Raw genomic sequence first — 14,562 nt, 5'->3', positions numbered from 1 at the left:
TCGCGTCTTCCTCTTGTCTTCTTCTTCTTCTCAATTCATATCATACATATATACTTTTCATTCCCCATTTCTTCTTGTTCACATCCTCCATAACCCGTTCTCGACACTCGCCAACTGCGTCTCTCTGACATCGCCGTGTTTCACGTACTGGCGCCAGCCTCAACATGTCCCGTGTGCCTTCAGGCTCTCAGCAGCCACAGTACACCCAGCAGCCGCTCTATCACCCATCCTCCGTCCACTCTCAGTCGGCATCCGTACAACAAACTCATCAGCAGTATCATCCTCATGCAGGCCAGCCAATGGCCTTCCAAGGCGATCCTCACGCGTATTCCTACGACAGACAATCTCAGATAAATACATGGCAAGCAAATCCAGGTGCGGCTGGTAGTATGGAATACCACAGCGCCGTTGCTGGTTCTTCGCGTGGAGCCGATCCGTACCAGCCTTATTCCCAGCCTCATCGCTCTTCACCATCCCAACCGGTGACGGCGGGTCGAACACAACCTGCTTCAGCGCAACAATACACCCCTTGGGCACCAGTGCAGGCGAGTGCAACAACAACACCATCCAGCCGGGGAGGTGGAGTTAAGCTGGAGGACTTGATGAGTAACGACTCTCGTGCGGATGGGAAGAGTCAGCCTTTATCGAGTATCCCTCTTAGCGTCTCGGCATCCTTTGATACACGATCACAATTTAGTGCAGGTCCTCAGGGTGCCAGCACAGAAAAGGAAAAAGACAAGGAAAGGGACAAGGCGACCCAGCAGCAAGGACCTTCAGAATTCATCAAAAAGCTATACAAGATGCTGGAAGAAGAACAGGCGCAGTATGGAAGTAGTCGGGCGAAGAAGGGAGAAAAGGGAAAGAGAGGTTCAGTGGGTTGGGGAGCGAATGGGACGAGTTTTGTGGTATGGGATATGAATGACTTCACTACGAAAATCTTGTAAGTTTGTTCCACAACCCATTAATGCATACATTAATGCCAATGCTCTGTAGGCCGCAGACCTTCAGACATTCCAATTTCTCTAGTTTTGTGCGACAGCTGAATAAATATGGCTTTTCCAAGGTTTGTACGACTGAAGACTAGACATGTGCATACGCTAACTGTCGTGGCAGATAAAGCATGTCGATGCTGGGACGGGCTCCATCAAGGAAAATGTAATTTTTTTCTTTGCTGATGCTTGATAGGATATGTGATGCAATATGATGCTAATGTGTCTGATCGGTAGATTTGGGAGTTTCAACATCCGAATTTCCAGGCTGGCGGTAAATCCGACCTTGAGAGTATCAAAGTGAGTCTTTTTCGACATGTTGGAAGTGTGGCTAACATAGACTAGCGCAAACCCGTGGCGCCCAAGAAGACGAACAATCAAGAAGGAGATGAAAATTCTCCTCGTTATGTTGGTCTGAGCAATGAAGATCAGAGCCGTATGCACTTGATGGAAGACAGGATCAATATACTGGAGGATGCACTCGCGAAATCTAGGTCAGAAGCGGACGAGGCTAGGATGCGTGAGATGGCAATGATGGGTTTGGTGAGAGATATGATTGGTCATATCGCCGCCAGCGAAAGCGGTAGGTTGTATATGTTAACGATAGCGAATTACGCTAATAGTCCGACAGAAGCGATTGGATCACCGGCAGCTACGACCGGCCATTCCCCTCGGGTGTTGCATCTTCTCAAATCCCTAGACAACCTCGCGAGAGCTTACCCTCCCGAAATGTACCACAGCAACATTGCTCGACAACCAACGACGATGCCTTACACCCCCGCCCAACCTCAAAGTCACCAATCCTTTCTCAATGCTGCATACAACCCAGCTTTCAGCGGTAGCAGTGTCGGCGGTGCGGCTCAAGCTCAAGCATCTCCTCACACAGATGGTACAGGAAGTCGAGGGAGCCTTAGCGGGCCAAGCACAGGCGAAATCAAGCCTCCTGCATCCTCTTCCCGCCTTCGAGCGGCTTCCAATGCCGGCGTCGTTCCACCTGGTAGCGTAAATGCTTCTGTGCCTGTGGCGAGCCAACCCTCTGGCAATCCGCCTGCGGGTCCTGTTGCACATGTTGAAGACCCTGCCGAAGATGTCATCGAGATCCCTAACCAGATGCAAGACATGTACGGCGGCGAGTCTGTCAGTATCGCTCCTCTTTTTGTAGAGACTCCTGCTTGGTTGACCGAAGGCACTACGATCCCTCTCACAATGTATCGAAAACAAAGCGATGGACAAGCCTTGAAAGCTGTTTACCAAGCGTTTGCAGCTGGGGGGAAATTGCCGGCTGGTGAAGGGCAAGACGAGGATGGGAATGCGATCGCATCGGGATCCAGTACGAGCGCGGCTGAAATCATGGCAGGCTCAAGCCAGATGGGTCTTCAACAATCTTACGACGCTGGTCCAAGTACATCCACTGGTATTCCTCTTCCCATGGACGGTTCGCCGTCTAGCGAAAGCAGTTCTCGCAAGGGGAAGGGCAAGAAATCGCGCGGAACAAGTCTTAAAGAACAACGTGAATCCAAGCTCAAGCCGCATTGGGCCCAGACGCCCAGGATTCTTGTCGTTGAGGACGATATTGTTTACCGAACGCTATCGAAGAAGTTTTTGCAAAAGTTTGGCTGTGAGACGGAGACAGTGGAGAATGCGCAGGGTGCAGTGGATAAAATGAACGGGACAAAATATGATTTGGTGTTGATGGACATTTTCTTTGGGCCTAATATGGATGGGTGAGTTGCAACCATTGGATAACGTTCGAGTCGCTGACGTAGACTGTAGACGAAAAGCAACTTCCTTGATTCGACAGTTCAATAATTATACCCCTATTATTTCTATGACTTCCAATGCTCAACCCCGTGAGTTTCAACTTGCTGTATACCCGTTGCATATTCTGACGACCAAACAGAGGACGTGGATTCTTATTATCAATCGGGTATGAACGACATTCTCGCAAAACCTTTTACCAAAAACCATCTTTTCACTATCCTCGACAAGCACCTTGTCCACCTTCGACATGCTCAACTTTATGAGCGACTTATCCCCCTCGGCGTCGGTGTCCCTCCTTTGTCTGATCAGCATGTCCAGGAGGCCTTGGCTGTCAGTGCCGCGACTCTGCAAAACACCAATGGCCAGTTGCAGTTGGAGAACGGACAAACGGCAGAAGCGCAGAATGAGCAGCAAGATTCAAACGGCGAGCTAGAGCTAGGGATCAGGAACCCGTTGGCGGGAAGCGGTTGGAGTGATGAAGCATATCAACTCGTATTAGCTGTGAGTGAACATTTTGCAACCGGGAACCCATCCATGACAGAAATTGATACGAAACCTAGCAATTCCTCCAAACTGGAGTGATGCCTGATATCACAACCATCTCTGCAGTATCTTCTTCTCCTAATCCCAACGGCTTTGACGGCACGATCGGTACCAGCATCGTCTTTGGCGAGTCTTCTGGTTTCAGTCGTAAACGATCAATTGAAGCCATCAACGATGACAACTGGGACGGTCAAGCTCAAACACCCGCTTCGGTTCAAGCTCAAGCTCAAGCGCAAGCCCAGGCGCAGGCTCAGGCTCAGGTTCAAGCCCAGACTCAGAATACGATCATGCAAGGTGACCAGCAGCAGGGCATGTCATTGCAAATGCCAACGAACGTGGGGATGGGTATGGACGTGAATATGGGCAACATGCCGGAGTCTGGTATGATGAACCAGGATATGAGTAATGACTCTGATGGCAGAGAAACCAAGCGAGCTCGAGGTATGGCGGGATAGTTACAGCGTCTCCAGGTGGTGTTTGTCCCGATTATATGAGCGATGAGTTGAATGGGACAAGTATACTCTTGAGACCATTTGTAGCGATTATCTTGAATAGTCATAGGCTTTCTGTTTGTGACCTTTTGATCGGATATAGACGAAGCGGCAAAGCGCGTGTAGTGTACTTTCTATCTTATATTCTGAGATGTAGCGTAGGCCATGTGTTTATGCACTATCTCATCCACAATGATTTGATTCTTTACATTCTTCTTATTTCAATAATTAGCTACACCTATTATGGCTACAGATGTATTTACACGGATACAAGATATGCTATGGCTGTTTTATCGCATGCCGGCGTTGGGGTTACCAGCAGCACCCTTTTCTTCTTGGGCCTTCTTCTTCTTTGCGTCTTGGTCCTCCTTTTCAGCCTGCTTAGGGTCCTTCTCGCCGCCTTGATCCTTCTTCTCGGGCTGACCTCCGTCCTGCTTGCCCTTGTCCTTTTGACCCTCGTCTTTCTTGCCTTCGTCCTTCTTCTCACCACCGCCAGTCCTCTCCTTCTGGTCGTCCTTCATGCCCTTAGGACTCTTGTCCTTCTGTTCACTCTCCTTCTTGTCCTGCTTTTCGGCCTTCTTCTTCTGTTCCTCTTCCTCCTCCTTCTTCTGATCCTCTTCCTTCTGGACATTCTTCAACCTCAAGAAGCTTTCATCGTCCTCGACGACAGAAATGTCACCCTTGACCTTGCCTTCGATTCGGCTTTTGCTAGTCTCTCTCATATCCTTGACCCTGTCAAATCGGGCAAGAGGAGAGACTCGGCGGGTGTTGTGCTCAAAGTGCTTAGTGTCAGGATCAAAGTTGGCACCCGCACCAGCACCGTAGATACTCGTGCCGGCAAGAGTACCAATGATGGAGAAACCGACTACGATAGAGAGGTAGAATCGGTAAGTAGAGTACCAACCGGTTGTCCAGCCAGCGCTGCTAGCTCGCTGATCGGCAGCCCACATCGCAGTGAAACCACACCATTGGACAGCAAGGGCAACACCGTGGCTCAAAAAGGTAGTGGGCCAGGCAAAGAGGACCGGGGCGGCACCGAGGGCGAGACGGAGAGCACCTTTTTCACCACCGAGTTTGGCAAATTCCATACCCCAGTGAATAGCACCGAGGAAGGAGAGGAGAACGGCACCGTACGTGATTTGGATATGCTCCACGAAATGGAGGTTCTGAAGGATGTCGGCGAGCTCAGCCCCAGAGCCATCTAGTGAGTGTTGGTGAGTTACGACTGCTGGCCAAAAGCGTCTAAAAACTTACTGGCGCTAGCAATAGAAGCCTGCCTGGCCAGGAAGACAGTGCCCAATGAGGTTCCAAGATAGGGAAGAGTCCCCGCAAGACCTGATAGGCAGAAGTGTAAGTATCGATCTTAGATGTATGGCCAAAAAGTTATCTACTCACCAAAGAACATAGCAGGCTTGGGAACCGCAGTCCACATGGCAGAAGTGATACTTCCGAAATCCTCTGCGATGGATCCAGGGTGCGCCCGGGCAGTAGACTGCTCTCTTGCGCCCAGTTGGGCAGCTTCTCTGGAGTTGCCAGCCACAAGCTTTGCGAAATCCGTTGTCAATCCTTTAAGCTGGCGCGTACCGTCAATACATCAGACTGGCAAATCTCGGAAAAGGGACAAAGCTCACTTCTTCCTTCGCCCCAGGAGTAGCCTTCTGCTTTTCAATGTACTTGTCGTCATGTCCAGCACCTTGACTAGGCCCAGTCGCATAGGTCCTCATGAAAGTGAGGTACTGGGAAACTTTCGCTCCAGCAGGGGTTGAAGTGGGAGTGACAGGACGTAGGAGGTTTGAGGGCAGGCCGGTGGGACGCGGGCGATATGGTAGGGCATAAGTCTGAGGCTTGAGGATGCGGAGTGAGCGGTTCATGGTGTATGTATATTCGGGATAAGTGGGAAAACGGGAGAGAAGGTGTGATTCGAGAAGGATATATAGGAGTGAGAAGTGGTGGGTATGACGGATGTATGTAAAGAGTGAAACGACCTCCACCTTCATGACATCATGACGACCCTTACGTCGTTATCCAGCCCGCTCCAACTACAAGGACCCCCCCGCGTATCCCCTCGACGGACATCGACCGGTCTCCGATTGGTCAGGGTGATTTTGGCCTTTTTGGAACGTTTCAAACGGTCACTGTTTATGCATACCGAGGTATCAAGACCTGACATTCCACAGGACGATACTGAAGAAACAAGCCTTCCTTCCTAGGGATGAATAATGGGCCGTTAAATATCCCAGCTTCATGCATATTGGTTACGAAGTTCAAGCTCATCTGGAATTTGATTCCGTTTTCACCAAGTGGAGTCCTTCGTTGGTAGCTGTGGTTATTAACACTGATCTTATTAATAACACATGAGTTCTATTATTGTGCCTGTTTTCCAGCCTCCACTACGACATACTAATACGGGTCCTTACCTTTCATCATTGCTACATATCCATCGGGAGCCGTATCACCCGATGGCATCCGTTGACAACCGTTTATCCAAGCACGGCGGCGAGAATGCCCCTTTTCAGAGTCGTTTCACAAAGCAGGAGACATATGATTGGCACAGGATCTGCCTGAGGGCTACCGAAATCATGCCCAGCGTTACCCACGTGAAAGAGTGACAATGGATGGCCACGAAAGGAATTACAGAACGTCGGCCTCAGATCGTTCTGACTGCCGCTGGATCGGGGAAAGCATGGTTTGGATCCTGCTGCTTTTGGCGATGAAGATGCACAAGCAGTCAGGTATCCTTATCCTATTTGGGGTAACCAAAGCGACGCAAGACGACCAAGTAGGTTCCACACTCTTTTAGCTTGAGAGAATGCTGCTAATAATATGCGACAAGATCAGGAAGCTAAAACGGCTGCACTTTGAGGCCAATTTCCTGAATGGAGACTCTCCCCGTGATGTTAGGCAAAAACTCGCTGAGATGAAAGGGCAATTATGGGCAATTGGATCGGGGATGTTGCAAAACCATTTGGTCCAAGAAGTCCTTGGCAAATCCGCTCTTACGGGTAAAACCCTATCTAGGCTCGTAGACGAGGCACATACCATCAAAGAGGGGGGTCCGTCTTGGCGGCCGGACATCCTCAAGCTGTGCGAGATACGTGACATTTTGGGGCCGAGTTCTGCACGGGGGTTGTTCTCAGCTATCATGAGTCGGTAACACATTACGATTGCGGAGGATGCCATGCATTTGGGCAGAAGATTGATGGATGAATGGGATGTAGGTCCCGATAGAGACGAGCTCAAATATGAAGTAAGTCGCTGCTCTTTCTATTCCTCGGAAAATTAAGCTGTGACTGATGTATTATAGGTCCGGCCCTTCAGAGCCAAGATGGACACATACGCAGACTTGGGAATCATATCGCAAGAAATTTACTTCCTCTGGCCCAAGCCACTGACCACGACACCCACTGCAATTCCACAGGATCTCTCACTCTCTTCGCTCAGTTGTAATTTCTCATCATTTCCGCCCACCACTTCTCATACGGCATCTCCTATGACAACATCCACCAGTGGCAGAAAGGAGGTAGTAGCCCAACGGAAGGAAACGGGAGATAAATTCGTTACTGTATTACGCCCGTTGGACCACGTCACAGCCCTCGTCTTCAACGAGACGAAGAGAGGAGGAAGGAGCTGAGCAAAAGGACAATGCGTCTGAGTCTTTGGTTCCCAGAACAATCGCGTTTTTTGCGACAAAGCAACAGGGTTTGGATACTCAGGATGCTTTGAGGTCGATTTGACCGGAGAATCCTCATCAGGTTGATACTTTCTACGGTTCTACCTCCCCAGTGCAGCGTTTAAATCTCCTGGACAAGTTCAAGAAAGGCGCTGTTCGAGTACTCTGCTGTACAAAAGCTTTTGGACTAGGCTGCGACATCTCAAATATCGAATACTCGATCATATACAACTGTGTGGATTCGATGGTTGATCTTTGGCAGAAAGGTGGAAGAGCAGCCAGAGGTCGGCGAGTGACGGGGAGAGTCATTTGGCTTGCACCACTTGATGTCTTTGGGCCGTCGGATGAATGGGAGAAGAAGTCGGGGGATTCGCATCCTATATCCCTAAGCCCATTCCCTACACGAATAAAGCTTTCAGAGCCGTCATCGCCTTCGAGCAAAGTGTCGTTATCTATACGAACTTGCTAATCCTCCAGTAGTTGAGTCACGCTCCTTTTATTATCCTTATCACCCATCCATCGACTCCCAAACCAACTGCGGCTTCTTTACTTCCCCCCTCTACCACCATCTCTCCGACTCCTTTCCCATCTCCCACCAATCCGTCCATCGCCCCTCTCACATCTAAGCCCCTCCCCCCCCCCCTACCAACACCCAACAATTGGCCCTCCGTTTCTAATGCTGTCGGATCAATTGATGGAACGCACATTGCTGTGAAGGTTTCACCGAGGATGCAGCCCGCCTACCGCAACAGGACGGGTGTTGTATCAATTAATGTGCTTGCTGCCTGTGACTTTGACTTGAAGTTCACGTATATTATTGCTGGTTGGGAGGGGAATGCAAATGACTCCTTTACCTTCAGTCAAGCTATTGATAGATACAACTTCCCCCAGCTCCCTTCTAATCGTTACTTCCTGGCCGATGCTGGTTTCCCCATATGCGATCGGTTGCTGTGTGTTCGTACAGTCCAAGGGGTCTACTTCCGGCCTAACTTGGAAAGATGGATGGCAGAACACCATGGTGGGATATGGGAAAAAGTCTCTAGGTTTACCTGTCATCTTCCTGCCTACCGTTGCTGCTCCGCCTGCGAGGCCTCACATTTGTCACTCGTTCAAGCACGAGGGATGATCGGCCAGGGTACGGATGTGTGGAAGGAGGGCCAGGAGATCAAGCGTATCATTACCGAACGTCGGCAGCAGGATGAAAGAGCGATTGATCTGAAGCTCAGGTTTTCAGCCAGCTAGAGATCCCAGAGGAATTCGAGCATGCATCCTTCAAAGAAAGGCTGTATTGCTTTGGACGACACATGGGATGCATTACCTGAGCTATTCAAAGCCTGGGTCACTGCTGTCGGTTCTTAAAACACAGTGTTGTCAATACAATGGCAACTCTTGTCAGAAACCCGAATGCTTTGCCCGACTTCGTAAGCAACATGTTACGGCTTATTATCAACCTGTTACGGCTTATTACTTATTTATTTATTTATTTATTCAGATCCTGTGGTGGAGAGAACCGAAGGAAAGAGGGATATATATATATATATTTGAATCCTTTTAGCTAGTTTCCCTTTTAATTAGAAATCTCTCAATGCAAGTCGGGGAGACTACGCTCTCTAGGATCAACAACATCAGCAAATCCAGTCCAGAGAACCCATAAACCTAGCTACCCACCCAGACCTAGCCTAGTTTCCCTTTGCCCCTCCCTGTATTCCTTCCCGCTCTTCCCTCGACTACCCGACCTGCGACCTCAGACGTTGGTTGGTCCGCTGACACAACAACAGCATCATTCCTCATGCAGTCCCTCGACCAGCTGAGAAAAGGTCTAGGCGGGCGATGGAGAGGGTCAGGGATGAGAATGTTCAGTCGAGGGTTGTGGTATCGAGGATGGGGGAGGGTTGCTGAAGGAAAAGGAGGCAAGGAGGCACAAGAGGGTTAGAGAAGGGTTTGAAAATGAGAACATAGAAGTAGGCACCCCCAGGCGGCGACGTGCTGCTGCGCATGCAGGATCATGGCAGGGGAGCGGAAGAGGGGCCGAAACACCGATTACATGTGGTCTCTAGTCATGCAACTTTTTGTTCTCCAAACTGAATGTAATCCCTTCATTGTAGATTGACAGTAAACTTCATCCACTGCTCTCTTCTTCTATCTGCAGATCCAGCTCCTCAGTCGTTGGGACCTGTGTCTCACTCTCCACCACGCCGGGGTCGCTTTATTGGACTGGAGTTTCCTCAGCACCGGCGTACTAACAGACTCGGAGAGCAGTGTACAGAATAGTGATGAGGAAGACCAGAAAATTATGAAAGGAAAATTATATGATATGTGGGTATAGGATCTGATTGGAAATGGATTATGTAGTCCATGATTCTGTCTCTAAATGACGGACTTACAAGCGAACGACTAACTCCTTCACGTCTCCCCTACATGGGTAGCCGACCCGGTGCTGCTTACGCCCTCTGCCAAATTCGTTGCAACCCCTCACTCGGTCCAAATCTCTGCGATACACTTTCAACCAATGCCTGAACCCAGTGGTTAGTTGAAGACCACTTTTTCATCCCTTCTTCCTCGAAATCAACCACAGGGAAGACGACTTCCTTCCGTCGCTTTTGCCTCCCCCCCATATCAAACAATCCAATCCTGCCTTCACTTCCCTCTCCGACACATGTCTCATCGATGAGGATGTCAACGTTTCTCATGCTCTTCTCCCGCATCGCCAGCCATGGCATTCGACGAAGGGCACGGAGCACAGGATGTGTCAGGGACGTCACGCAGGTCAGCGTAAAAGCCCGACGCTCAATCGATGAGGGTGGCGAGAAGGAAGGACGAGGACAGAATAGCCGAGGCCTGAAAGGGAACAGGAGCCGGACTAATGGCTGACCGATGCGACTTTAGACGTTGGGAGGTCTAGAAGGTGGAAAAGAAGCAACGGGACTGGACAAAGATAAGAGAAGACAACAGTATTGAATTTTTGGGGAAACTATGAAAACTATAAAACTACGGTTTATATATGTTTCCTAGTTTTCCTTGCTTACTCATTTTTCTCATACTGCTGACTCATGTACCGAACGGGGCCCGAGGAGGTAGTGAGAATGCTTACCAGAGCATGTGTAGATAGCTCGAGGGAGACAGGAAGGTAGAAGGATGGCGAGAGAGAGACCGAAGGGACGAAGAGAGAGGTCGAGAAACCAAAGAGAATTTAGACGATCGGCCGCGGTCGTCGGAGGTGGAGGTGCTTTGGTGCGGCGGCCGAGAGAGGTGGAAGTTTCGGGTGTCACTTCTGCATAGCGCCGTAACAGGATGGGACAGGATCCACACACCGGCCAGGGGTACCGAGGAGAATCTTTTCAGTGATACGATCCTGTAGAACAGAGATAACCTCATTGTGAATGCTGAGGGCTTGGTGAGGTCGGGAGCGGTCGTTGTCGCCTAGAACTGAGTGGAATATAGTTGCGGCGGACATCGACAGTGCCAGATAGGACGTTGAAGAGGTGGCTGGTGTCCCAGTTTCCTTTGCTGTTATTCATGGCTACCTGATGTTTCATCATCAGTCATATGGCACAGTAGGGGTAGATTGAGGCGAATCTTAATAGCGCCAATGTCATGTTTCAGAGCAATATCGACTGTTCCCCATTTTCCCTCCTTACGTATGAACCAGGTTGCCTCGTAGAAATCGCGCATCTTTTGCGGCATGGTTTCAAACTTCACAAACATCTCCATGGCAAGGTTCGCGTAGCTGGCCATGCCCATACCCTGAAAGATGAGAAGTCAGTGCCGATTGGCCTAAGGCCGCAGCCAGGATCTCCATCCCACACAGCGCGATCATATTGCCTCTCCATCAACATCTCATCAGCAAAAAAAAAAAAGAAAAAACAAACCCATGGCAAGGACTTCGTCGCCTGTATTTCTTTTGGAAAACTCGGCAGCACCTTCACGGCGAAATCCTTCAAAGCGCTCATCAATGAGTTCTGCCAGTTCACAGGGTTCTTGAAAGCTGGTGGTGGAGTACCGGAAGAGCGATTGGACATCGGGGAGATTGCATACTAGACTACAATAGAGTCAGGAATCATAGTCATGAAGGGAACAATGAACCGACCGGAGATAATCCAAGACGTGGGCCACCAGCTCTATCTTCGTCCAATGTTGTATAGACAGGATGTGTGGCATTCAATGTGCACCCATTGACGATTGACGCTGCCCTTCGAAGGCAAATGGGGTTATTAAAGTCTTCGCGGCCAGCATAATGGCGGACCCCGGAAAGGTTGGCGTGAAGGGAGATATGAAAAGACCGGCTGATGTCCGTCGGGGGTCCTGCGTCGAGCCTAGGCATATGGGAAGATTATTAATTATGCACGCTTTTTTATTTTTATGCTCGCAAAGTCTCACTCAAAATGCCGCCAAAGCATTACCGCTTATTACATCAGTTTTACAGTCTACAGTACAACACAATTATAGGAGAGATGCGCATGCAATGATTGCTAAAGTGCCAGAACGATCGATACCTCGCGGTCTATTTGCGCTTCACAGCCTGTTTTTTCGTCAAAAACATTTCTCTGATCGCGTCAACGTTTCTTTCCATCAGTGGTGTTCACGCGATTCAGTCATGGTAACTCACCGAGCTTCTTCAGATATTTTCAAGGCTTGATTGGCCTCTTCTATCAATCGCTGATTCTCCTGCAGGCTTTCATACGTGCGCGTCTACATGTGTGGCTTGGTGAGATGACTGAAACAATCCGCGAGCTATAAAACTAGTTACACTTACCAAAGTGGCCAATTCGAGATCCAGAGATACAGCAACAGTTTTCTGCCATCCCTGATGCCGGTCGCACCTTCTTCTTGGAAGCATGCACACCTCTCTTTGCCCTTCAACCACTTCCATTTCATCTCCTTCCCCCTTGACTAATTCTTCTATTTCTTCGTCCTCGGCGATCAGACTAGCTTCCCACCCACACGGTCTGTCGTCTGCCGGTCGCCCGGCTTTACGTTTCTTGCCTTTTTGTTGCGACTCTTCAGTCTCAGTCGGTGCGATGGGCGGTAATTGCTCGCATCTGTCTACCGCCATACGCAAGAGGGCTTGACGTTTTTGTATGCGTTCCATGGCCTTTTGTGCACCTTCCTGTCGTTTTTGTAAAGTTAAAAGCTGAGTTTGAGTGTCATCGTACACTGAGAAGATTGAGGTTTCTGACTTTGGCGGAAGGTGATGCTCCACGGTTACTCCGAGTTTGGGCCGAGGAAAAGATGTGAGAGCTTTGCTCAACTGCTTGATGGCGGTTTTGTTGGTAATCGCGCCTAGCATGGCTTGCGAATACCTAAATGCACATTGCGAAGAGCAAAACCTATTATGATGCATATAAGTATTTGTCAAGTAGACAACGTAGATGACTCACTTGGAGCTCGATCCAGCAACAGATTTCTTACACCCGTCTCTTTTACAAACCTGCTTATATATGGTCCTTTGAGCCGTACCTGTTGGCTTATTTAGCGAGATCCAGAATCGTAACTTGACTGATACACCCACTTCGTTCACAGCTCTTACAGATATAAACATCCAGCAGTTCCACCATCTCCTCATCCAGGCCCACACAAGACGCATGGAACCACCCATCGCAGCTCTCACACCCGACCATCAGACCGTCGTCGTCGTCGGTATCTGGTCTGCGACAGATACAGTAGACAGCGTGGGAGTCTATGGGAGCTCCGGAAGGGGAGGTGAATTGGCTTTGATCGGTCGACACAGGAGTCGAATCGCGTGATTCCTGGGTTAAACTTTCAGTAGATGACTTGAAATAAAGATGTGAGGCACTAACGGAGACACTTGCAGAACGTTCCTTGCTCCCTTTTAATTCTTCCACCTACATCATTTGATCAGTGTCATCGACCAAAGAAGCAAACCTATCTGTAATGTCACCCTCACCTTTGTCTTTGCTTTGCCCTTCTTTGCAGGTGCCTTTTTCCCCTTGGTTGTTTGAGACTTTAAAGCAGGAGCGGATTTTGTTTTCCCCTTGGCCGATGAAACCTCATCGTTTTCTTTAGTCGGTGAGTCGGCCGCAGCAGGAGTGAACCCATCTTCCTTTTTTATCATTTCGTTTTCGTCTTCAACAGGCGCAGGTGCAAATTCGGGAACTGTTCCATCCGCAATCTCTATATCCTCATCCTTCACCGCCGGTGGAGGAGGCGAACCAGCGGAGACGCCGAGCGGTTGTTCCAGAGTTTCGCTGTCTGTACCGTTGATAGGCCCTATGGTAGCAGCTGGAAGGACGTTGAGCACTTCAGTCAGCTCGGGGGCGGCAATGATATCAGGTTTCGGGGATGACTGTTTTGGGGAGGGCACAGAGGGAGTGAGGGCATTTGCTGGTGGTTGCTCTGGAGCAGGAAGCGGTTCTTCCTCCTTCGGATGGTTTATCACCGGTGAGGCTTGTCGCGAAACAATTTGTTCTGCTGATTCCTCTTCGTTGTCCAATTTTCTCCTCTTACTTTCCCGTTCTTCGTGACTCGAGTCATCTTGCTCCAGCTCGGACGTTTGTAACTTGGCCTTGCTATTCTCCTCTATGTTTTCTCCAGCTTTGGACATTGTGGATGTTACGAGCACCTCTTTGCGAGGCGCTTTCGCAGCGGTGCCGATAAGACAAAGGCAAAGTGTTAAGCAAGCAGCTAGACAGTCCGTAAGGGTAGCTACAAGGCGACAGTCTGCAAGAGGTGGGGATATCGCTGCGCCGATAGTTCCTCTCACTGATTATGAGGTCAAAGCTTGAGATTCCAAGTATATCTCGCGAACTTTTTTCTAAGGGACGTAGAGAGATGCCAAATAGTACCAGTTGATTTCGATTAGTTGTCAGCATTCCGCGAAGGTGGAGGTTCCCAATTCCCAAATCTAAAAACTTCATATTGGGGTTAAGAGCCCTGAAAGACGCGTCAGTTTTTGGGACCACATCCCACTTGCTTGTCTTCTTGAGACGTTGTAATTGCTACTGCTCCTTGTTGGTGAGTGTAGATTAATTTCGTTGGACGACTGGGTCCTGGTCATTTGCGTTCTTTCCTAGGAGCCATGAATGAAGTTGAGCACCTTTCCGGGCCATTTCTTCGAGCGTAATAAAATGGGGATGGCATATCCAACAAA

General features: G+C 49.5%; 5 protein-coding genes and 2 non-coding genes; 3 read left to right on the top strand and 4 right to left on the bottom strand.

The window, feature by feature from the left end:
* The first annotated feature begins 2 nt into the window (after positions 1 to 2).
* CNAG_03409 (osomolarity two-component system, response regulator SKN7) lies at positions 3 to 4,063 on the top strand. XM_012195850.1 has 9 exons: positions 3 to 940; positions 994 to 1,063; positions 1,114 to 1,155; positions 1,227 to 1,289; positions 1,335 to 1,572; positions 1,621 to 2,713; positions 2,763 to 2,839; positions 2,890 to 3,251; positions 3,311 to 4,063. Exons 1-9 carry the CDS (start codon positions 165 to 167, stop codon positions 3,746 to 3,748), a joined length of 3,159 nt encoding a protein of 1,052 aa, XP_012051240.1. The 5' UTR covers positions 3 to 164; the 3' UTR covers positions 3,749 to 4,063.
* CNAG_03408 (hypothetical protein) lies at positions 2,852 to 5,753 on the bottom strand. XM_012195553.1 has 4 exons: positions 5,416 to 5,753; positions 5,180 to 5,357; positions 5,039 to 5,119; positions 2,852 to 4,985 (listed from the first exon to the last, which is right to left on the bottom strand). The coding sequence occupies exons 1-4, from the start codon at positions 5,653 to 5,655 to the stop codon at positions 4,075 to 4,077; spliced, it is 1,410 nt and encodes a 469-aa protein (XP_012050943.1). The 5' UTR covers positions 5,656 to 5,753; the 3' UTR covers positions 2,852 to 4,074.
* Positions 5,754 to 6,235: 482 nt separating this feature from the next.
* CNAG_12767 lies at positions 6,236 to 8,094 on the top strand. Its single transcript, XR_001046066.1, has 3 exons — positions 6,236 to 6,563; positions 6,618 to 7,031; positions 7,089 to 8,094. It is a non-coding gene; the product is annotated as a hypothetical RNA (non-coding RNA).
* A 739-nt stretch (positions 8,095 to 8,833) lies between these two features.
* Positions 8,834 to 9,813, top strand: CNAG_07729 (hypothetical protein; the record flags this gene model as incomplete). Its single annotated transcript, XM_012195990.1, has 4 exons — positions 8,834 to 8,875; positions 9,362 to 9,415; positions 9,721 to 9,770; positions 9,807 to 9,813. The coding sequence occupies 4 exons, from the start codon at positions 8,834 to 8,836 to the stop codon at positions 9,811 to 9,813; spliced, it is 153 nt and encodes a 50-aa protein (XP_012051380.1).
* Positions 8,990 to 10,399, bottom strand: CNAG_12766. The gene is made up of 2 exons (XR_001046065.1): positions 9,123 to 10,399; positions 8,990 to 9,064 (listed from the first exon to the last, which is right to left on the bottom strand). It is a non-coding gene; the product is annotated as a hypothetical RNA (non-coding RNA).
* Positions 10,400 to 10,427: 28 nt separating this feature from the next.
* Positions 10,428 to 11,699, bottom strand: CNAG_03407 (hypothetical protein). The gene is made up of 3 exons (XM_012195849.1): positions 11,542 to 11,699; positions 11,324 to 11,493; positions 10,428 to 11,198 (listed from the first exon to the last, which is right to left on the bottom strand). Exons 2-3 carry the CDS (start codon positions 11,471 to 11,473, stop codon positions 10,965 to 10,967), a joined length of 384 nt encoding a protein of 127 aa, XP_012051239.1. The 5' UTR covers positions 11,474 to 11,493; positions 11,542 to 11,699; the 3' UTR covers positions 10,428 to 10,964.
* Positions 11,700 to 11,832: 133 nt separating this feature from the next.
* CNAG_03406 (compass component spp1) lies at positions 11,833 to 14,232 on the bottom strand. XM_012195848.1 has 7 exons: positions 13,360 to 14,232; positions 13,253 to 13,297; positions 12,964 to 13,201; positions 12,833 to 12,911; positions 12,208 to 12,781; positions 12,061 to 12,143; positions 11,833 to 11,998 (listed from the first exon to the last, which is right to left on the bottom strand). Exons 1-7 carry the CDS (start codon positions 14,014 to 14,016, stop codon positions 11,956 to 11,958), a joined length of 1,719 nt encoding a protein of 572 aa, XP_012051238.1. The 5' UTR covers positions 14,017 to 14,232; the 3' UTR covers positions 11,833 to 11,955.
* Between the last annotated feature and the right edge of the window lie 330 nt (positions 14,233 to 14,562).

The sequence above is a fragment of the Cryptococcus neoformans genome, chromosome 8 (genome assembly GCF_000149245.1).
Source record: "Cryptococcus neoformans var. grubii H99 chromosome 8, complete sequence".
NCBI classification, from domain to species: domain Eukaryota; kingdom Fungi; phylum Basidiomycota; class Tremellomycetes; order Tremellales; family Cryptococcaceae; genus Cryptococcus; species Cryptococcus neoformans.
Note: the sequence above shows the minus strand (reverse complement) of the source record. Positions and strands in the feature narration are given on the sequence as shown.

Coding starts and splice junctions, on each gene's coding strand:
- CNAG_03407 (XM_012195849.1), bottom strand. CDS start 11,473: ATGTCCAATCGCTCTTCCGGTACTCCACCACCAGCTTTCAAGAACCCT. Junction 11,199..11,323: donor CGACGAAGTCCTTGCCATGG/GTTTGTTTTTTC, acceptor CTCATCTTTCAG/GGTATGGGCATGGCCAGCTA.
- CNAG_03409 (XM_012195850.1), top strand. CDS start 165: ATGTCCCGTGTGCCTTCAGGCTCTCAGCAGCCACAGTACACCCAGCAG. Junction 1,156..1,226: donor CGGGCTCCATCAAGGAAAAT/GTAATTTTTTTC, acceptor TCTGATCGGTAG/ATTTGGGAGTTTCAACATCC. Junction 2,714..2,762: donor TTTGGGCCTAATATGGATGG/GTGAGTTGCAAC, acceptor CGTAGACTGTAG/ACGAAAAGCAACTTCCTTGA.
- CNAG_03408 (XM_012195553.1), bottom strand. CDS start 5,655: ATGAACCGCTCACTCCGCATCCTCAAGCCTCAGACTTATGCCCTACCA. Junction 5,120..5,179: donor CAAGCCTGCTATGTTCTTTG/GTGAGTAGATAA, acceptor TCTGCCTATCAG/GTCTTGCGGGGACTCTTCCC. Junction 4,986..5,038: donor GGCTTCTATTGCTAGCGCCA/GTAAGTTTTTAG, acceptor AACACTCACTAG/ATGGCTCTGGGGCTGAGCTC.
- CNAG_03406 (XM_012195848.1), bottom strand. CDS start 14,016: ATGTCCAAAGCTGGAGAAAACATAGAGGAGAATAGCAAGGCCAAGTTA. Junction 13,202..13,252: donor AACGTTCTGCAAGTGTCTCC/GTTAGTGCCTCA, acceptor AGTTTAACCCAG/GAATCACGCGATTCGACTCC. Junction 12,144..12,207: donor ATCTCGAATTGGCCACTTTG/GTAAGTGTAACT, acceptor CCACACATGTAG/ACGCGCACGTATGAAAGCCT.